Below are 23,468 nucleotides of genomic sequence, written 5' to 3'. Positions count from 1 at the left end.
CTGCTGAGGCATGCTGATCCTGGCCACTTTTCCTCCCCATTTCCACCAAACAGCAGAATCTTTGCTATATGTGAACCATGGGGAGTCCTTTTACTGCAGTGCAAGAGGCTAAAAGGCAATAAACACCCAAGTCAAGAATTCCAGAGTCTCACATGGGGCTAGAGCATCCGGCATGTTCCTTTCCTTCCTCTTAAGGCACCAGAGGGTCCATGGCACCTAACAGTGCATTGACAGCCCCAGGAACATAGAACAATATTGTCTTGTCCCAGGAAACACAAAAACCCCACCCAACCAAAAGAACCTCCTCACAAACCCAAACCCAAGCCCCCAAACCCATAAAATCCAAGTAAGCAACCAGAAATCTAAGATGAATGTGGTTATGTTGCCCAACTGAAAACTCAAGAGTTTGTAAGCATTTCTCTGACCTCAGTCCAACATCACTGGCATTGGCCATGTTCATACTCAACAGAAATTCTACAGCCTGGATAAATACGGGTTTAGATTTATGGGGAGGTGCACTCAGAGTAGGTAAAATGTATTTTTAGGCATAGGTAAAATCAAATCATTTGTCAAGTATTTATTTTATTTACCCAGCAGACAGTCATGTTTTTATTACAGAAGTACACATCTAGGCACTTAAAATGTGACTATTTAACACCAGCCTGTTTGACAACTAGCACAGAGCCATTCAGATGTATCAAAGATATTCATGAGAATCTGGCTGTTCTGTCACCCTCAATGCAGGTCTGACAGCAGTAAATCTGAGCTGGTGGCTTACTGACGTAACAAACCACAACCGAACCTTTAGCACTCCTGCTTTCTAACACACCAGTTTGGCTGGTGGAAGCAATCTTTGTGCTCGAACTGGCCTCCAACCAGAGTAACGAAGGGATGACAAGCAAACCATACATTAAACAAGAAAGTTATTTTAATGGTCGCTCCCCGAATACCCAAAGGCACTAGTCAACACTGTGGACTAATGACCTACAAATTTGTGTGATTAGTACATATTTTTTACCATTACAGTATTTTTTTCAACAGCTTCAGATGGCACATTAAGTGAAATACTTCTTTCTTCTGCAACAGTCCTGAACACCCTTCCATTTGTCTAGCGTAATAGAAAAATACATCGAACAGAAACTGAGCTGTAGGGATCACACTGACATACCAAACTCTCTTTGCTGTCCTTTCTCCAGGTATTTCTGCAAATCATATTGAATGCACACTGGTGTAACTCCAAATGTATGTCAATATAACTCCCTTAACATCACTCAAATTACACAGCTATCAAAAGGAAGTGACGCGGTGGTAAATCAGATCTGTGATTTCACGGATCCGCAGGGTCAGTGCAACACAATAGACGATAAAACATCTCGACTGAGGACAATTTCACATTTCTTTTAGCCATTGCAAAAACTTCTGTAATGTGTCGAGTATCAAGCTCACAAATCACATTTTAAGGGAACTACCATAATGTATATGCTTCAAATAGACCTTTTACAATATAACACAAAATTCAGATGACATTTTTTAGGAAAGCACTTTAAACTTCAACACTGAGGTCTTGACAACAGTAGATTACTTCAAGCTGTAAACCTTAAGGAGTTTTATGTGATTAAATAAAACCAGCATTACAATTTCCAGGTATTCTAATCATTGAACAGATTGTAACAACAAGATATAATGCAAACATGAAGCTCAGGAGACTGGTACTGAGAAAACTCAATTCTTCGTAGATTTTTATCTGCACAAGGAAAAATCAGTAACAACTGGAGAAGAGGTTAGAATATTTCATCTTACATATTGATGGTATCAATGTTTTGCAAGCAGCAGTCTGTACAACATCCCCTTTTCAATATTAGTTTACAGAAAAAAAACAATCTCCAAGTCAAATACTGCTGCCAAGTATCAATGGAACGTTTGGAAGGAAATATTTAAGACCATCAGATTTTGTTGATCGCCCATGTTTATATAGATATGTGAGATTTTATATATTTAAGCATATATAAAATCATAAACCTCAACCTTCAAAACTGAACTACGTCTAGGTAAGAAATATAAGACCTTTTCCAATGAATTTAAAGGGTTTATTTATACCTGAGACATTTTTGCATATTGGTGTCTTTGTACCTTCACCTCTAGGCACTCATCCAAGTCCTTTACTCTTTGCTGGGGTCTCACACAAAGCCCATTGCATTTAGGGGCACTCTTTCCAGTAACTCCATGGGCTTTGGCTGAGTCCTTCCTTACCTAACCTGAATGTATAAACAGGCATAACAGAATAAATATATTTAAATACAGAGTTGCTGTACAAGCACACCAGCTGGTTTATACAAATCCAGACCTAGCTGACTCTTCCTGATAATTTTCACAGCGCCTGATTCAAGAAAGAACTATAGTCCTTTATACATGGGTGATACATGTTTCTACTTGTTGGTTAAAAACCAGGCTTTTGTAATATTTCTCCAGGTAATGGATCATTGGATATACATGACATGCTGAAAATGTTCCTTCCCGCCTGACTGGTTTCCTGCTTCTTGAGAAATCAATCCATTTCTCCACCTGGCAACAAAGGAAACTGGGAGCAGAGGAGTAGTGAGTTGAGGTGGTTACATCACATAAAGGTCACACGCCAGTGCAGATGGACTGAGATTTTCAGGCAGATTTAGGGAGTTTAGGAGCCCAGCTCCTCCTGACACTTGAGGTGTTTGGATGCCTAGCTCCCACAGATTCAATGGGAAGTCCCAGCTGTGCCCAGTCCAACTCTGCAGCCCTGCCAATCATATGGGCTGAGGGTTGAAGCATGACCATTAGCAAGGACATAACCTACATAAGGCTCTTACAGCATTTCACAGTGCTATATAATCTGACAAATACCAAACTAAATTTCAAGGTTCCCTTCGTAATCTAAATGGTTCCATTAAAAATAAAAAAAATGAATCCACCGTGTTTCACTCCATTTTGATTCTGACAGGGAGAATTCCCTGGAAATCCTTACAAGAAAATTTAGTGTTATCATATCTGATAACATAGCAATTAGAATTGCCAATTTCATTAAATATTGTTCAGCCAATAGAAAAATACTACCGGAAGTGAAATAAACTGTGCTTTTAGACATGGAATTGGGCATATATGAAAAATCAGCAAAAATAGTGCTATATTCATGAAAGGCATCACAAAATGAATCAGCTTCCAAGTAGATTATTATACCTTTTTTATGGTGCAGAAACATTGTTTTTTGCACTGTATTTTACAGAATAGGGTTGACTTTAGTGATGATGGCCAGAAAAGTTATAGAATCATAGAATAGTTAGCACTCTAGTTGACTTTAGACAGCTTTTTGTTCTACTGTACAGGCATATAATGCTAAAAAGGAAAGCTACATGTCACTGGCAATAGGACTTCATAGACCTTAGAAATTTTAGAAATGTTTAAAATAGTGTTATGGAGCATATTTCTGTGTAAAATAAATCAAACACTCTTTCCCAAGTAGAAGAAATGCCTAAGACTTGGTGCCTGTTGTCAATAGATGAAATGCAGTCAGCGTTTTTAAACACAAGGAGGATGAGGACGTACAGTGATGTACCAACAATAAGCTTGTGGTATGACACAGTGACATGTAAAGCATCAGATGTAAGAAACTTTACTGCTGCATTTCCAGTTGGCTGTTCCCATCTTACAATCACACCCATTCTAAATCTCCTTTTCATACTATTCCTTCTTGCACCGTATTCAGGATCTGAACTCTGATACTTTCAGTAAGAACATCTTAGATCCATCCATCCCAAACCTAGTCATAGGGAGACAAATGGTGATACCCCTCTGATCTTCAGTGCTATGGGCACTTCGCAACCCGTCAGTGGAGTACCAAGGGCAAACATTTCCTTTTCAGGAGCCAAGGAGCTCTCTAGCGTGATTGATTGCCAACATCATTGCTACTTTCACAGAGCAACTGGCATAGGGAGGCACTTATGTGACATGTTTAAAACTTATCTTTGGTAAACACACACACAAAAACTTGGAACTAATGTTTTACTTCCTGATCGTAAGAGAATTCTTCATTTGCTACTAATGTATGTGTGCAGGTATCTAAAGATATGCAGGAAACTGCTAATATAAAATACTTTTTCAAATGCCACTGCCAAGGATTTGCTTTAATTCACCTTAAAACAATGCAGTCCTGGGCTCTTTTATATATATTTTTCTTTTTTTCCATGACTTTATTGCACATTTAAGCATCTCTGATTGATAACAAATTAGCAATAGCAAGCAAGCCCTATGTGCTCAATTTGCACCTTCTTTCTCATTCTATTACCTTGTTTTTCCAGACCAATGTAATTAGAATAGTTGTCTCTCTTACTACTTTCATTATCTGAGAGGCAGATCCCTCTGATCTGTGGAAACTTTGGATACACAAAAATGCTGAGTCTGCTCTTGGTAGGTATGTTTCCTGCTAAGCATGACTAGACAGTACCTTGGTGAGGAGAGGGACCTCACATCTCCAGTTGGACCTGAACAGTGACCAGACCAGAGCCTGTAAAGCAAAGCTCAACCCACCAAGAGACAGTCTTTCAATGGGGATTTTCTAAAGGTGCTGCAAATAAATGTTGTTGGAACTGCATGGGTATAACTGATGGTTGATCTGCTTTGATGTACCCAGAACACTATTGATTCTAAAACCAGGCATTTCTGCTGAGAGGTATTTTATTTGCTTAATTTTTTATTTACATAATTTAAATTTTGCTTAAGAATTTTTTAGAATTCAGAACTTAGTGCATTTTATTTTATAAAATTAGAATCATTTATATCCTTCTTTTTTTCATCGAAAAAAATATATATAGCCCAAACACAGGTGGGGATTTAAGTATTTGACTGATAGCCATTTCACTTATTTCACAATCTGCTTAACGGTGATGTAGACATTGATCAACCAAATAACTTTGGCAACTTGCACAAAAATATGTCCTTAAGTCAAAATGTATGCTTAAACTTGCTTTAATGATGCCTTTATTATGAATAGAACTGGAAAGAGAGAGGAGTGTAAGTGGTGAGGAGGTTACCAGTTCCTAAACCATGCCACTTTGAATTTGTATGTGAAATGGGTATGGCTGGTAGAAGATAGGTGGTTGTCCATGAGCAATGTAGTAATTGCTGAAGTTTCTGTCACTGATGTATGGAGCAGGCTGATAATAGCATGTTACATTGGCGGCATTTGGGATGATATTTTGTTCTCCGAGTACTTTTAAAGCCAGGATTGTGATCATATTCAGAGTTTGTCTTCGCTCGTATCCCATAAGACAGACTGTGCTCTTATTTACAACTCTACGCAGAGTCATCAAGTAGTCGTACTTGCTTTTCTCCTCCCCAATGAAGTGGTTGCGCAAATATGACTCAATTTTCCTCTGCTGCTCAGCAACATCTGGAAAATCAATGAAGAACCTGGAGCACATGTAACGTTCCAGAGATTTGATTTCATCCTTGTCTGCTGGCTTAAAGTCGCGAACCAGGAGATTGCTGTACTTTAGGAGGCCACCTCCTCTGATTTCTTCTGGGTTCCTTGTGGAAATCAGTTTGTATCTTAAGTGGTACATTGCTTCATTGAAGTCTCCATACATACTTTCAGCAATGACAGTGGGGTGAGAGTCTTCTGTCAATTCGCAGTCTGTTGCTTTGTAAACTTCTAGCATGGAGTCCAGTATGATTTGGAAGGAGTCCACACTAAATTCAAACTGTCGTCTGAGCGAGTTGACAAACTTTAGTTCTACATTCTTGCCACTGTTGTTTGACAGCGAGATAAGACTCCAGCGATCATAGTCGGTGGAGACTTTGACCATCTTCTGCACATAAGCATCTTTCATGGTCTGAGCAGTGATTTTTTCCTTATTAACACCTTTTGGCAAGAAGTCCAATAGGCAATTAAGAACTGCTTCCTTAACAACCTGGAACTCGAGCTCACTTGGAAGTTCCACCCCAAAAATGATGTCTAGGTCTTTGTAACTGGTTCCATTCTGCTCTACTAGGATGTGACTGGCTGTCGAACCGTTCAAGCGGATATCTCTAACACTGATTTGCTTTTCAGTGAGCTGTTCCTTTACCACATGAATGACATCCTTAAGCTTTACATCCAGTGTTGGAAAATTTCCTCTCCCATGAATAGGTATGACCTCAGCTAAAACTTGATCCAGGATTTTAATCTGCTCCCAGGTGAGACTACTGAATCTGTGGCCTAAGTCCTCAGTCATTGTGATGTCGGTCGGCTAACTGGGGAGAAACAGAAATTAAGAGACAAATGTTATAACTTGCTCAAATACAAGAGGGCCTGACATTTCACTTGGTTATAACAGATATATATCTTCCTTCCTCTGTGCAGTGACAAAGCAGCTCATTTTACACAGGCACAATCCCAGTTAACGGTCTGAGTCAACCACTGCACTTGTCAAGGCTTTTAATTGAATTTTAATGTACTCGGGTTTTAATCCTGCCGAGGACCCACTGTGTTATTGTATAACCCATGACTCAAAGTAAATGCAGTAAACCATATAGACTTAGTTTAAAACTACTCAAAGGTTAATAACATGAAATTCTTTGTGGCTATAACGAAACTCCAAATAAATTTCACTGTGAATAGCTAAAATGAGAAAAATGAGCAAATTTGTTCTTTCTGTTCTACCTAGAAATCTCCCTCACCTTCAGTGACTTGCATGCTTAAAACCACTGACAGACCAGGAAGTTTTTTTAAAAAGCAGGAATGATGCAGCATGCTCAATGTTTATTTAGCCATATGCCTCAGATGTCCCTTAGTCTCTATGGATCATCTACACACATGCATCCTTTAATGCCTCTTTTTACGGTTTAAGAACCGAATGTCCAATAATCCTTAAGCAGTTTCCACTACACTTCTGAGACAAAATCTTTTCTTTCTAAGTCATTAACCATGTTCCTACATTATCCTACCAATGCCGCACACTATGGTTTGCAGAAATGATATGAAAACCCCTTCCAGTCTGCACTGGCAAGCTAAAACTTTTCAAGAAAGCCTGTAAAGAAGCACCTACAGAATACATAGGATAAAGCTCAGGCCCTGGAATTCCTCAGTTTACAATTCTCTCTTGTCTTCATATCGTCATATTTATCAGTCATACAGATCTTAGCATGGAGAAGAGAAGGCTGCATGGAGACCTCATAGCAGCCTTCCAGGACCTGAAGGAGGCCTACAGAGCTGCTGGAGAGGGACTCTTCATCGGGGACTGCAGTGACAGGACAAGGGGTAACGGGTTTAAACTTAAACAGGGGAAATTTAGGTTAGATATAAGAAGTTCTTTACTGTGAGGGTGGTGAGGCACTGGAATGGGTTGCCCAAGGATGTTGTGAATGCTCCATCCCTGGCAGTATTCAATGCCAGGTTGGACGGAGTCTTGGGTGACGTGGTTTAATGTGAGGTGTTCCTGCCCACAGCAGGGGGGTTGGAACTGGATGATCTTTAGGTCCTTTCCAACCCTAACTATTCTATGATTTACATTTTATAGTGAGAGGGAGAAAAGGTGTAAACCTCACAGTATTTTTTTAAATGTTTCTAACTGATCATGTGCAAACTTTATTTTAATGAAATTTTTGTAATGGGAATCTGAATACTTTATTTTTTTAATTGCATATATATGCACTGTGATTATAGTTAAACACAATGATACAATTATATAATTAGGTGTGATTACAGTAAGTAAACAAGAAGTGCATTTAAGGAACTAAAAAGGGAAACATTGTTGGGCATTAGGTGGTGTCCAAGGAATAATGAGAGATGAAATTCTTCACCTTACTGTTTCCTGGCATTGATATTACAGAGCAGCAACAGTTCAGAGGGCTAAAAAACTTCCAGAATCCATGAGCATCATTTCATGCTGTGTCCCCTCTTGCCTAGTTCTTCTGGGGTAGTTAATGTTCAGATGGTTAATCAGTAAGGTTGATTGCTGAACCCTATCAGACCATTTTTCATGAGGTTTTCCCTTTCATTAATGTTAACGCATGCATTGAAGACACTGTTCTTCCATAAATTGCCATGTAGATATTGTGATTTACTGATAACTTTCTGAGTAACCCCAGTGCTTGGCTGCTGTGCCTCACTGCACTGAGTTTGAAGCTGTGTTTGCTGCTCTGAGCTGCAGGTGAAGGAAGAGAATGTTTACAGATGTGGTGGGACCTTCCTTTATTGCTCAAGAGAGCAAATATTCTTTTACTGTCAATACAGTTAACTGGGGCATTTCTTTGCTCTCCTGAGTCAGATGTGGATATCCTCAACCCATGGGAAGCTGATGTTTCGACAGTTTATAGATGGAGGTACAGACAGTGAAAACAACTTTGTTTACTGAGAGGAATTTCTTTTTTCTGCACAAACATGATGATTTTGCTTTCTCCTTTAATGTTGCATGTGTTTTGAGACCGTTCTGTTGTGTTTGTGCAAGCTTAGTTCAGGGAGAATTCAGGGAAACTAAAAATAGTTGTAAAACAACTGCAGTAAATTATTTGTTACATAGCAAAGGGGTTTAGCTCATTGCTGTTGAAACGCTACCTGAGCACCTAAAAAGAATACGAAAATAAAGATCACTGTATTCCTTAATTCTGCATGCAAACAGGATGAGAAAGAAGAGACTCTCAGGTATCTGCCAACACTACAAGCATACTACTGACACATCGAGAAATGCTTCTGCAGGCAGATGGCTAAAACACATGTTTTCAGCTAAAGCTCTAGAATAAAGTAAACTCATAGTGAGTAATAACACTATCAAAAAATCTATACTGTTATTTCTTAATCAGTAGTGACTACATATGTACGTTGTCACATATTTTCCTTCCCCTGCCACCAGATTCCACATTCTGAATATTTTAGTCCTTTTAAGTAACTTGTGAACTGACAAATGGCTCGGGAATATTATTATGGAGCTATTTTTCACATAATTCCACTACAGCTCCAGCTCACAAGTAAACTAATCAGGGAGCATATGTAACTTCAAGCACATTTCTGGCCTCATTACAAAGAATGGAACCAGCCATATGTCTGAAGTTAAATACATGCTTTAAAAGTTGTCTAAATCAGGACCAAAGCTTGGGGGGGGGGGGGGGGGGTGTGTGTGTTGTTAATTGCTGCTGAATTGCCACTGTGAAGGTCTTGGATTCAGTCCTACAGCTTTGGCACAACCACTAGTTCTTGGCAATTTTTACGTAGCACGTAACTCCATACACGTAACAAGCAAGTGTATATATCTGTTTGCATACATACTCAGACATACCCACACTTTTGCAGGCATTGAGAAGTTATGGCATTCGAACTGAAAGGGAGAAAGATGACCATCCATAGCACTGCCTATTTTACATATCTCTGACTTTACCATTAGCTATTTATCTTATGATTTCATCCTTGTTCCTTTATTACCATGAACTATGATTATGAAAAAAAACTTCTATCCATACTTCATAGCCCTTCTGACACCTCAGTTTATCATGAAAAACAGCTGTCACAGAAAGGCACTGTAAATTCTGGAAGTAGCACAAGACTGGGTGGAGCGAAATGGCTGGGAGGAGAGGGTTTTGTATAAACTTTTTGGCTGCCATGCTTGTCATCCCCGTTATCGACACATCAGATTATGGTGGACCAGCTCTAACAACCTACCAGCAAGCTTTTAGTTGCCAGAATTGTACAGGCAGTAGTTGTTATGTGATTTGTCTGATATTGCAAAACTTTAAGAGCTTTTTGAGGTTAATGCTGTGACGTAAAAGACAGGGCTTAACGAAGGGAATGTTGAAATTGAATCCCCTTTTTTAGCAGTGGGATCCTCTTCAAACACTTTTTGAAAGTCAGAAGATGGAAGTATCCTTAAATAAGCTTAGAAATTCTTCCTTTATTGCTACGTGTTTTTGTTGCAATATACTAAGACTTAAAAATAACAGGAAAAGGTAATGTCAGTAATGTCTTTGGTGCTGAAGAGTTGTATCTCAAAATGTCATTTCTCTAACATGATTCCAGGAGAACATGGTGATGCTTTGTGAGTTCAGAACCCCAACGTTAAAATATGAGAAATGTCCTATGACACATACTAAGAATTCTGTGTTGAAATAATGCATTCAACTTTGATATGTAAGGAAAATGTCCCAGGAAAAACAGGAATTAAGTTGTCAAGAATATAAGTCATTAACAGGTAAACCTAAAGAAACTTTTTTTTAGTATTTATTTTTTAGTAATTTACTTCCAGTTTACAAGCCAGTACACAACCCTGCACTTTCCTAGAACAACTTTCCCTTGTTCTTTTCCTTAATCTTGTCTGGCAATGAGAACAATTTCCAGGCAATTTTATAGTCATTAGGAACCTTATTTCTTAGAGCAGTAGCAAATTTATTTACCAAGGTGCTCAGGCTAACATCAGACATTATTATTAACACAAGTAAGCCCCAGTTACAATAAATCAGCAGCAGTATTGAGGCTATAATTAGTCAAAGTGTTGTGTAAAACCAGACAGATCAAGGGAGGAAGGGAAGGCAACTCACTGCACGTGAAGCCGAACAGAAGTGAATGCTGGGGTTGGCTTGGTTAAGGGGAAAAAGAGGCTGGAAAACATCATTATTCTTTGGAAACTGGTGATGTTTGCAGGGGAGGGTGATCCCTCGAGGCAGCTCTATCTCCCTGCCCCTTTGCAGCAGCAGCATTATGCTGTTTAGGATAACCATATATGAAACATGGACTTTGGGAGGTTTTAGTCACCAGCACCAACAGTCCCAGCCTTCCCTAGCTCTGCCCTGCTGAACCTTGTCAAAGAATTCTGTTTCTGTCACTTCTTCCATATGAATACCTAAAAGTATTTAATGTGTTTCACATTCAGTGTTTTCCTATCTTAAAGACCACACGGGTAAATGGAAGGCTGCATAGAATAGCACCGTGGCAGTGAAAGGAATAAATAGCCTTTGGATTTGTGTATTGAAAAAGGAGTATTTTTCCTCACTTCTTCAGTATTTTTAAATTATTGAGACTCTTTCCTGGCGATTTTTATTAGTTTTTGTTTTGTTGTTTTTTTTTCAATGAGATTTAATATGTTACTATAAACTGCAATGGACCCTGAATCCTGCCCAGTGTAAAATCTCTGGCAGATGAAGTGAACAGGAAAAGCAGCTTTCTAGGTGTTTCCTTTTAGATATACTGGCTGGAGAAGCAGAGAATAAGATGGATCAGACCTCATCAAGTTTTGTGATATTTAATCTTAGGTTAAATAAGGTTAAAAAAATATTTCCCTGATTCAAGGTCCAACGTGCCTTGAGCAAGCACCTTCAGCAGATGAAGTGGTCACAATGTGGAAAGAAGTTTAGTTATTGTGGAATCACTAAATGTAGTTTTTCTAATTTTTATTATTTATTTTTACTTTGAAATCAGGGGTTCTCATTTTCTTCAGCAGGGGCTGGACCAAAAACTGAGTTTGGGTTTACAATGATGCTAAAAGATTTAGTTAACCACCTCTCAGCACTCTGCCACACACCAGCTTCATAGAAAAAATAAAAGCAGATCTGGCTTTACATCCAAATGAAGAAAACCTGCCATGCCAATAGTTGCTTTCACGTTCCACACAATTTTCGCAGAAACAAATACTTACAGTCTAGAGGACAGTCTCAACAAATTTAGCTCATATTTTACCAATAAACTGGTTAGATTCTCTTTTTATACACTCTGTAATGTTGCTTCAGCGTATTTTCAGTTTGTAGTGTGCTGGCATTCTCAAGCAGAAAACATCTGAAACAGTTTTTGTGCAGCTGTGTTAGGTCCATTCTCTTCCCTTTGCTTTTATCTCCACCCCTATCTGTCTGTTTTACAATAATTATACGGAATACTTTGGTGCTCCTATTGTCTTTACTTTGCACTTGAAATTGGTGGCAAAGGGACCTTTTACAGATGAAGCAAAATGTCTTGTCAGCTGCTGTGGTAGCCTCGCTTTTGGGGGTCATCCCAGGGATGCTCAAACTACTGAAAATCTCCCCTCAGATCTCTATATTGGTTTTGCTGCATACACATTATATGCACCACTAATGATTTCCGTAATAGCTTGCTAAGGCTTTATTTTAATTCAAAGATACATTGCTTTATTATGCTGGATATTTTTGCATGCTTACTAACTTGAGGACAGCAGCTGGCATAAGCTCTGAAGGTAAGAATGTCAAACGTGGAAGGAGTCCCAGCCATAATTTAAATGTGCATGAGATACGTAGAAGCAGTAAAGCATCTGGGGCATCCTAAATGGGGACAAATTTAAACTGGTTGACAGTGTTTTCCATGAGGTTCCATTAATGTTAATGCATGCAGTGAAGATAGGGTTTATTTATCCTGTTATCGTGAGATAACGCATGAGTTGCCATCAGTTTTCGGTACAGTTACCATCTAGTTACCCTGAAATAACAAATCATAACTCAAGGCCATATGCTCTTCTAATGTGAGGTAAGGTTGCATGGTGTGCAAAATACACTTAAGCAGAAAGCAGCTTGCTTGAGCTATGCCACAGAACATCACCTTCATGGGCAGAACAAGAAAGCTTAAAAGAAGAGACTTTTATCAACAAGAGTGAGTCCTACCTTTTCTCCAACACAACTGAAGGATGGGGAAAAGCAATAGTCATGTACCAGCCTGCGGTGCCCCTTCTCCCACATGAAAACTTGCAAAACAGTACAACCCAAGGGCAGCTGCATTCTCTTATAGCAAAAAGCTGGGAAAAGGAACTGAGTAGACTACACCTCTACTGGAACTTTAAAGGATCTTGGCTCGATGAGTTGGGAGTTCTCAGGAGGGACAACGTAACTGAGTTAATTTGGGCAACCAGTACGAATACATAATCCACTTTATGTCATCCTGGAGATCTGGGGATTTTTGGACATGGAATTTTTCCACCATGATTCACAATACACTCATTCTTAGCTGTATGCGTATTCCCTCTCAGGGCAACATTTTCAAGGCCTATATTATGACTTTGTATCAGTTCCCACAACACGCAAAGTTCCTCCTTACACACCCTTCTGGTACAATTAAATCAAGCCCTTGGAAACAGCATGGTATGTGGCATAGTCAGTCTTCTCATTTGCTCTAAAATACTTTAATAACATAAAAAAAGAGGAAGATGTGATATGCAATGATATGTGGGGAAATAGGGTCTATTTGGTGCTGTGGTCATCACTGAGAAGTTACTGGTTTAGAAAAAAAGATTATTTGTACTACTGAATGCATACTATGGACTAACTCCTGAACAGTGTCTCCAGAGAGAATGCAAAATCCCACAGACTTACAGTGGCAGGACGACTAGCAAGCATGTATTTCAGTGGAGTTAATAGGATGACTCACTGGATCCTTTGGTAGAAATATGGATTGTCATCTTGTCACTGACAAAACCAAGAACCGCCCATGGAAAGCTGCAGGAAAGAAAAAAAAACATCAGACAGTAGCATTCATTTTGAGACAAATGCTAACTACCAGTCACCTGCTGTACATAATAAATCATGCATTACATCGTGGCAGTCCTGCAGTCATAAGAATAGCCTTTTAAGTTGGCAATGATAAGGTAAAAGCAATGGAAAGGCACAGAAGTGCTTATAAAGAGTCTGGGTTTCAGGTCAGACTTCATCTTTTGCAAGGATGTTAATAAACTTGCTATTTTCTTCATGGGATTTTGAAAAGGAATTTACTGTTATTAATAGACATGCAAATTAGCAGGGACATAGTGGAATCATAAAACAACAAAAAATAATAACTCTGCAAAATTAAACATTAGGAATTGTATAGTGTCTTCATATTCTTTCTCAAAATGCATGAAGAAGGCAGGAAGGTCTTGTTTCCTGGCGGACAAGGTTGGTTGGTTGGTTGGGTCATTTATGGGAAGCCCAGGATTTAGCCTGTTGCTGGAATTTGAACTGAATGGCCTACTGACTGGCTATAAAGGAATTACAGCTGTTTGTGTAAATACTTTTATGCTATCAGAAAGGCATTTGTTAATATTTCTCCTCATTTCAAAGAGGTGGGCAGCCTACGTCTGAAAGTTCTATCAGCTGAAATTTCAATTTCAGCTCAGTAGCCTTTTTTTTTAGACTTCCCTTCAAAGATCTGTATTCCAGCACTCCATGCTACAAAGTTCACAACATCTACACAACGTTCCTTCACTATCCTGCATACGGCCCTGTCCACTGCATGGTTTGATTCACGTGTGAATTTACTCCTTGCTGTTGTGTTCCACAGTCTCAACTTTTATGCTGAAAGTATACATGCTTCTGAGTAAAGATGACTTTGCAAGTATGATTTTAGTGTAAATATATGCATAATCTGCAGGAAAAGCTGAAATGATAGCCTAAGGAAGTATGGGCTGTATTATTCATTTTATTAGGAATGTTATGGATTTTTCTTCCATGCTACAGTAGTCAGACTTTTATCACTGAATATGTTGTTTTACTGCTGCCAGAAGCCCAGTACTTGCTTTCCTCACTTTGTGAGGGCTTGTCTGCTGTGCCAAGACCTGTCTGTAACTTTCATTTGCTTTCCAGCTCATGATGGTCCACTAATTGAATGGGTACATAGAATCATAGAATCACAGAATAGTTAGGGTTGGAAAGGACCTTAAGAGCATGTAGTTCTAACCCCTGCCATGGGCAGGGACACCTCACACTAAACCATGTCACCAAAAGCTCTGTCCAGCCTGGCCTTGAACACTGCCAGGGATGGAGCATTCACAACTTCCCTGGGCAACCCGTTCCGGTGCCTCACCACCCTAACAGTAAAGAACTTCTTCCTTATATCCAATCTAAACTTCCCCTGTTTAAGTTTGAACCCGCTACCCCTTGTCCTGTCATTACAATTCCTACTGAAGAGTCCCTCCCCAGCATCCCTATAGGCCCCCCTTCAGATACTGGAAGGTTGCTATGAGGTCTCCACACAGCCTTCTCTTCTCCCGGCTGAACAGCCCCGACTTTCTCAGCCTGTCTTCATACGGGAGGTGCTCCAGTCCCTGATCATCCTTGTGGCCTCCTCTGGACTTGTTCCAACTGTTCCATGTCCTGCTTATGCTGAGGACACCAGAACAAATATTCCCTGACGTGCTCCCCAGATCTGCGCAGTGATGGCTCATGTCTGCAGCTGAGAATACAGAGTTAAGTCTGGCCAGGGCTGAGCTTTGGTTAGCCAGTCACATCTTCAACAGCAAGGAAATAAGTTCTGGATTGCTTAGATAAAAAAAGTCAGACAAACATATGATCGGTTACTTTTGAAAGTAATGAACTTTTGAATGATGAACTATTGTTATTTCTGTGTGAGGGTGGAAGGTTTAATAAATATATGATATCCATTAATGGATATATCATCCTGCTAGAATAGATTAACACTAGAGTAGAATTAATGCCTTCCCCTGGTGATATTGAGGGGAAGGAGAAAGGCACCTTTATATTTTTTTTGTACAAGAACTCCCATTATTATACAATATGTTCATAGAAGCAGCAGCTGAGATTGATGAAGTGCTTTGGCTGTTGGGACATTATTCTCAATGGGTGCCTTTTATTGGCTTCATCATTACAGGAAAAAGTGCATCATTTCATTACTCTGTACTCATGGTTTCCAGGATTTTTCTAACTGCAGAAAAAACAAAAATAAAAATGACTGTGTCAACAGTTACCTTGCGCCTCAAAGAGAATATTTTCCTATTCCTGAGTTTGAAATGTGAATTGTGATGATATGCACCAACAAACTCATTTCAAAGTCTTTTACCTTTGTGTTTCTGTGCATAATGAGTGAAGGACTACAACGAGAACCAGCAGGGACTAGGAGATAACACATGGCTCCGCGCTGCAGGTTTCCCCTCTGACATGCTGTGACACAAATAGAGCTTGAGAGCACATTCCCAGCTGGACACTGCTTTTGGATGTCCCCACTTCCACGTCCCACCATGAGTCATGTTGACACTCAAACCTATTGAGTGCCTACATCTCCCATGGGCTCCAGCAAGCACGGAAGTTGCTCAGACACCTCACCAGCTGACCCAGGGCATTTCAAGGTGATTCCCCCAAGTCAGCAAGAATGAGAACCAAGGATCCTCTCCCATTTCCAGAGATGCTTGCCTCCCCATTTCTGCCTGCCAGCTTCCAGGAGCAGCGCATGATTGCTCTGCTTAGCTCCTCAGGCTAATACCAAAATCTATTTACTCACTCAAGATACCAGTGACTCAACCCCAAGCTCACTTATCAAAAACTCTCATTATTATGACTAAACTGCAGCAAAAGCAGGCAAGGTAAGGAATGAAACAATCCTCCTTTTCCATCTATTAACCATCTTCATAATTATCTCTCCTCTTCAAATGCCAGAAGAAGAAGGATGAGCCACACAGTGTGCCATCACAGTCCTAATTCTGGGTTGTTTTCAGGGAATAGAGGGTATTACAAAGTCAATGCTCTCCTCAGGAACTCCACAGAGGCTTTCTCCCCTCATCTACATCAAGGGAGACCCAGTGGCAGAACACTTCCAAGAACCTGTCTTGTGGGATGGCCTTGGTCATGAAAGCATCAGAGGGTACTGCCAGGTTTGCTGTCATGTCTGTTTTGAAAGGGTTCCAACACACACAATAAATTGACTGGATTTCTCATTTTTTTTCCTGTTCCTTACAAAAAATACTGTACCTTCCTTGCTGGAAGCTGCATTTAGTTCATTCAGTCAATGCAATGGTTGGTATTTTTTCCTCTTCTGAGTCAGTACCCAGCCTTTGAAATATTGAGGGTGGATTTTGATAGTACATACAGTAGTACAATGGATTTGGAGAGTTTTCCTTTGGGTGAGCCAAAAAGCTGAAGACACACGCGTGTTCCATAAAACCCTCTCTGCATCATTCCTGTTCTGCTCTGCATATTTTATAAAAGTATTTGCTATTAAGCAATTATCCTGTTTCACTCCAGCAGTATTTTCATTTTATGGAAGAAGACATGAAGTCTGGTTGATTTGTTAAGCAGTGTAGGATGCCTCTGAATAAAGGCTCTTTGTGACTGGTGCAGCAAGTGCTGAGTTTAAACTGAGTTGGAAAAGCCTTCTGTATCCTGGACGAGGCTTTACTGGCAACCTCCACAGAAACATGTCTCACAGAACTGGTGAGAGGGCAAGCTGGAACCCCTAGTCAAAAAATTACTATGTCTTGCACAGTTTGTTTATGATGCTATTTGTGTTTACCATGTTAACATGTAATTAATCTTTTTATTAATTAATTCCCATACTTATATTGCAAAGTTACTCTCTAACTACACAATAGAGTAGTGGGATTTCCTTTGAATGCTAGTTTTCCAGGTTTGCAGTGTAAAACTGGGAGGATAAAACACATCACTTAACTTCAAAGTACCTGCTGTCCAAGAGCTTATTCTTAATTCTGCATCTGTAAGAACTAGGGTTCTCCTAGAAAATAGCTGATAACTGAAATTTTTTTGTGATAAAGTAAAGTAAAAATCAGCATAACTCCAATCAAAGTACATCAGAAAAAAAGGATTATGGCTGCAGGGCTACTACTACCCTTCTGTGGTAAAGGCAGCATGAAATGTCTCTGCTGACATAATTACTAAAATGCAGAGAGAAGTTAAAGCTGTGATAAACCAAAGGAAAAGGTTAAGGCCCTGCAGCAAAGATGTGTGTATTTGTGACTTTTCCATCACTATCAATAATGCATAATATCCATCATGCAGATGACAACACCAATTCTTGAGAAAGACTGAGTCAAGCTTTCTATCACTGAATGTGAAACAACATCCAATGTGACATCACATGTCAAGAAGACAGGACCTGCTAGATAAGCAAAGATCCAGCAGAAAGGGTAATGTAGAAGAAAATCAGCTGATGTTGACATAAATTGACATCTGCTGTACCAGTTCCTAGTGTTTTATGGAGGAAAACCACTCTTCTGTTAATATCTACTGAAAGAAACAGCTTTTAGGAATGCAAAAATATCTTGGCTAGGAAAAAAAGGAACCCCATGAAATAATGGTTTATCCGTGAGCAATTCTGCAATATGAAGAAGCCATTTTCATATAGCTGTGTTCTCCCTTTATGTACTCCAATTCTGTATAGCAGAATTGCACTCTAATTCTGTATAGCAGTAGACAATAGAGAGGTTGCTGATTCCCTGTGATAACTTAGATCCTGAACTGGTGCTTTGAACAATTATTTCTGTATGAAGGTCGCGGTGGCAAAGGGAAAAAGCCAGACTCTCACTTTCAATAGACTACTTTTTATGTTTGAAAACAAACGGCATAAATTTAGTTCTCTCACCAAATGTTGCTCTGGTGTAAACAGGAGCAGAACTGGCCCGGTATGAGCATAGCTGGGCATCTGACTTTAGTACAATACATCCTGCACTCACTTCCACTCCATATGGACCTTCCCTCACTCTGTGTTACCTACAGTTTGATGATGAAATTGGATGTGGAGTGTGCCTACAAATCCTGTAACTCTTCCACTGAGCTTCATCCATTACAGTCTGTGCAAGTTGAACACAGACATTTAAGACATACCCATAAGACAAGATCTATCCCCATATGCAGATGACTATCAAGCTACTGGGAATTCAACAAACACTGTCAATAACCTCGGGGTGACCCACCCAGGGCTGCTCAACATGAATGAAAGAGGCAAAGCAGAGTACAAGCTGCTGACACTTTCACCCCCTGCCATGGCCAAGCAGGGATGATGGCGCCAAACAAACCTGTCCTGGAGGTGAGGAGCCCTGATTCCTACCCAGCAGTCCGAGACCTACCGTTCAGAACGGAGTCTGATATCACAACCAAGAACTAGAAAGGCCATGAAACCAATCTGGATTAGGAGCATTGTGAAAATGCAGGTAAAATTTCATTCCTTCAAGCAGTGTTGATTCATGAATGAATTTCCACTGCCAGACTAAATGCTACTTAATTTACTCTCCAAAATAACTCCATCTCAATGTGATTTCAATGTGATCTCTCAAGGAACTTGGTCCACTTATCTCTCCCTGATTTATAGCAGATTCATAAATTATCGGACTCTACTGCGTCAGCAGTTACTGCTGAACTTGAACAGGAGCTCTTGATAAGCTCTCTGGGGCAGGAATTTAAGTTCTGGCCTTTGCTCGACAGGGTCGATGTCAGACTTCTCTCTTTCTGGCAGCTGAATCATTACAGAGCATATAGTCCTTACTACAGTGCTGTATGCCTGATGCCTAATGAGGCAACAAAACTAAATTTACTGTGAAGTTATGCTTCTAATGCATAGCTGAGTGGGGATCATGTGCAGGTAACACTGCCACGAGGTCAAAGGACTGCATCATCAGCAAATTACAGGAATTATTACTATTCTGTTTGAATCACGCTGTGGGAGTGCAGGAGGTCTAAGGCATAACAGAGCAGGCAGTACAAAACAGACACTGCTGTTCTCCCCTCCACACATCAAGCCCTTGTTCCTTACTCCTGAGTGCTGCAGCCACAACACACAGAGGGGTGACAGGACAAGGAGATTGTTTTTATGTTTCTGAATGGGAGACACACAAGTCACATCTGACTCCATTGTTTAAGAAGAACACAAAAGCATAAAGTGTGGGAGAGTACCTGCTCTTGATCCACTTTCATTTATTATTCATTCCTTGGCCTTTAACACTGATCTGCATCACCATTCATACCTACCTCATTGCTTTTTATGAGACCCATGAACAAACTACCACCGTTAAAGCAGCACGTGGAAGACAATGTGTGTGCCTGCGTAGTCAACCATGCTCTTTTGGATGAAATAATATACACAGAGATTTGCAGCAGCTTAACAGACGTAACAATGAGACCTGCCTGTGGACGGGAGAAGGCAGTGAGCACAGCAGAGTGATTTCCTGCCTGGGAAGACATAGAGAACTGGCCCTGAGATGCTGGGAACCAGCTCTGCTTTGCACACATTTGAAGAGCAGTTCCAAATAGTTCAGGGCAGTGAATCCCAGCTGGCTGGCTGCCTGCCTCCTCCCTGGGAACACGAGTGGCCCTTTCTGAGTACCTGAGAAAGGCCTGACGTATTAAGGGCTACTTTACACAGTCCAGGTGGGATGCTCAAGCTTCCAGTATTAAATTGGACAGCAAGCAGTAAATACCACGCTTCTACTGCACCTATTAATTCGGTGAGGCTGGTATTGCCTAAATTCAGTGAGTTGTTAGGATTCATGCAAATGAATGCCCGTAGTAAGACAGAGCAACAAGAACCCCTCCACACACACACCCCCACACCCCGGCACCGCCAGTTTGCCAAGCAGCTCATTTCACTGGTTGGTAAAGTTTCTCCGGGAGATGCCTTGCCAAGGGACACCGAAGGCCAGACCCGAGGCAACCACCGCAGGTCCCGCAAAGTTTTAGAACTAAGACCGGAGCGGAACGGCCGCTTCGCTGCAACACCCACCCCACACCGCGGCCTCCTCCGCACCCGGCCGCGCTGGGACTCGCGCTGCTCCGGCAGCAGGTCCCGCCGAGCCCCGGCCCCGCTCTGCCCGGCCACCACTGGTGACCGCTGCACGCCGGGAACCCCGACGCCTGGGCCGGACGGGACCGGGCCGGGGGGACCCCCTGGGGGCTGTGTGGGGACACTCACCGCGCGTGGGGGGGGGCTCCTCCTCCGCAGGCTCCCGCACGGCAGAGCCGCCGCCGCCGCCGGTGCTGCTGTCCGCGGCCGCCCGGTGCTGAAGCGCCCGCCCCTCCCGCCGCCCCCGCCGGCCTCTGTAGCGTAAAGCAGTGGCCATGGCAACGCGCGTCACAGCCCGAGGCGGGGCCGCCGCCGCCAACGGGGCTCCCGCCGCCCGCCCGCCCGCGCTCCCGCCCGCCGCCTGGCGGGGGAGGCCGAGCGCCGCCGCCTGAGGCGGCCCCGCCTCGGGGAGACCCCGGCGCCCACGGGGTGCGAGGCCGCCTCGGCGGCGCTCCCTGCTCCACCGCTCCTCGCAGGCCTCCCCCCCGGCCCGGGAGCCGCAGCCGGGAAGGCCCGAGGCACCCGGCGTTGCAGCAGGGAAGCGGGACCGCTGCACTGAGCGGGCTCCGCCGGTGCCGCCGCACCTATGGGGTCACCGCCGCTTCACGGCCGGCTTTCCACCACCGCGGCCGAGCGGGACGCAGACCCCTGAGGGCCTCGCCCTTCACCACCTGCAACTCCCCAAGGCGAGGGGATGAGGAAGGACGGTGAAGGTCCCGCCAACACAGTGCCCGTGGGAGGAAGGTCCCGTTCGCCAGGGACAGGAGGTTTCATCCTCTGCTGAGCCGCTTCTCAGCTCATTAACCCCCAGAATGTCGGAACAAAACTCGTTCAGTTTCACAGTCCTGCCTGCGTGAACTGTCTGTGCCTTTGGCCTCGTTATTGCTATTACAGGAGCACTAGGAAGGCTCGGCCGAGATCAGACCCTCACCTGGTTATACACAAGAGACATCTACGCATACTGTGCTATACATACTAAAAGATAGATACTAGATATATGCATAGCAAGAGGATGTAATGTGGACAAGGGAATCTAAGCATGACAATACAAAGTTTCAGGTATGTGAACAGAAGGACTAAGGTGATTTAAATTAGACATTAGGGTAGATTTAGATGAGATATAAGGCAGAAATTCTTCCCTGTGAGGGTGCTGAGGCGCTGGCACAGGGTGCCCAGAGAAGCTGTGGCTGCCCCATCCCTGGCAGTGCTCAAGGCCAGGTTGGACACAGGGCTTGCAGCAAGCTGGTCTAGTGGAAGGTGTCCCTGCCTGTGGCAGGGGTTGGAGCTGGATGAGCTTTAAGGTCCCTTCCAACACAAACCAGGCTGGGATTCTATGATTCCATGATGATTTAGCTAAACTCATGCAAGAAGTCAGTGATGTGAGCACCGGCACCTGCAGTTTGGTCACTCAACCCCCCAAATTCCTCCTGACCTTCAGAGGAGAGGTGCTTGGCTGCTGTACGGCCGTCAGCTGGTGGACCAGGATCTCCCTGCACCAAGCTTTGCTAGGAGACACATTCCATATGCTTCTTTGTGATGTCACAGACTCTAGTTTTACATGTCAAATTTAGCAAAACAGGCTTTCCAGCTGTGGGCTTCTGAAATTTATTATCTTTGATCAATTACTTAACTGTCTGGATGGAACAGAACCCTGCATGGGATGAGGTTATGGCATTTGTGCCAGTCTTGGTTATTTCCATTCCACTGTAATATTAAATAGCTCACAGTTGCTGTTGCACAGTCTCTGAGTTTGCTTTTGCTACTACATAGAACTAAAATGAAAGATAATTTACCTTTCTGTTCTGAGAAACTAAGGGAAATGGGTAAGCCACACTGATTTTTCTGGTTTTTTTTTTGAAGAGAGGATTTAGTACTAGGGCGACTCATACCAATAAGCATACCTTGGGAAAAAAAGGTTATGAAAGAATTTTAAGCTGCATTTTATCATAGACAAATATAGATAATAGCCTTAGATAGTTGTTTCTGTACTTCAGCTTACATCACTCAGACACTTCTAGGCCATCTCTTGGGTATTGTGCCCAAGCAAGATTTTAACCTTTTATGACAAAAGAATACACAGGCACAAAATACAACCCTTGTTAGACATAAAAATCCCCAAAACAGCTGTTATTCTTTAGGGCCCTTAAAACCATCTTCAGTACCTCTTTCTGCTTGAGAAGAATTTTATGAATCTAATGATAGAGCAGTTGCAGCAATTACAATGCACTTCACAATTAAATAATCCCACTCATGAGCCAACTTCATTTTATGTCATAGACACCACGGTAGTTTAAATTATTTTATATTTCTAGTTGTGAAAAGTACTTAGTTTTAAATTAAATTATAAAAAGAAATTTTAAATTATATTCCTAGTTGTCAAAATAGAAGAAAAAGAGTGATGAAACATCTGCACCTTGCAAACCCTCACAAACTCCCAACACAAACCCATCTCAGCTACAATAACTGTATTTTCCAGTTGTCTGGTTCCAGGACAGCACCCCGAACAAGCAGCCTGCTGCTGGAGAGATGGACAGCATGGGAGTGTGCATGTTTGGCCTGTGCCAGAATGAAGCCCACAGCTCTGCCCAACCATTGTATGTAGCTATTGAGTGATTAACTGGGCAAATTAATTAGCTAATGGTTCGACTGCTTTCAAAACAGTGATTTACTATGCAAAAGCTACATCTCTGTCTTCGTTTTTTTCTACCAGCACCACGACACAACTGGGTAAGGGAACAGTGTTTCATGTACAGAGAAAAGCTTATGTTCGATGGCTGATAAACCTAATTTAATGTCAGGCAGGGAGAGCTGGATTTTCTTGGAATTGTGCCTTTATCTCTCTGCGTATTTTTGAGGAGGCAGATGTAAATCTGTGCCATCGTGATGTCACCAGGCTGCTGTGAATGACCACAGGCAGGAAGGCCAGGGACACGGTCACAGGGCTGGCAGCAATCTGTTCTTCAATAAGTCAAAAAGTGGCAGG

At 41.8% G+C, this 23,468-nt stretch overlaps 1 protein-coding gene across 2 annotated transcripts; it reads right to left on the bottom strand.

Annotated features, from left to right (window-relative positions):
- Positions 1–4,979: 4,979 nt before the first annotated feature.
- TENT5D (terminal nucleotidyltransferase 5D) lies at positions 4,980–22,036 on the bottom strand. 2 transcript variants are annotated; one of them, XM_061445675.1, is made up of 3 exons: positions 21,918–22,036; positions 13,303–13,425; positions 4,980–6,261 (listed from the first exon to the last, which is right to left on the bottom strand). In XM_061445675.1, exon 3 carries the CDS (start codon positions 6,240–6,242, stop codon positions 5,067–5,069), a length of 1,176 nt encoding a protein of 391 aa, XP_061301659.1. In that variant the 5' UTR covers positions 6,243–6,261; positions 13,303–13,425; positions 21,918–22,036; the 3' UTR covers positions 4,980–5,066. The 2 variants fall into 2 exon arrangements, with proteins under 2 accessions (XP_061301659.1, XP_061301661.1); XM_061445677.1 differs by lacking the exon at positions 21,918–22,036 and adding an exon at positions 16,666–16,687.
- Between the last annotated feature and the right edge of the window lie 1,432 nt (positions 22,037–23,468).

Source organism: Pezoporus flaviventris, unplaced genomic scaffold, assembly GCF_033815535.1.
Source record: "Pezoporus flaviventris isolate CSIRO_AGI_PZ_B2104156 unplaced genomic scaffold, CSIRO_AGI_Pfla_v1 ptg000005l, whole genome shotgun sequence".
NCBI lineage: Eukaryota > Metazoa > Chordata > Aves > Psittaciformes > Psittacidae > Pezoporus > Pezoporus flaviventris.
Note: the sequence above shows the minus strand (reverse complement) of the source record. Positions and strands in the feature narration are given on the sequence as shown.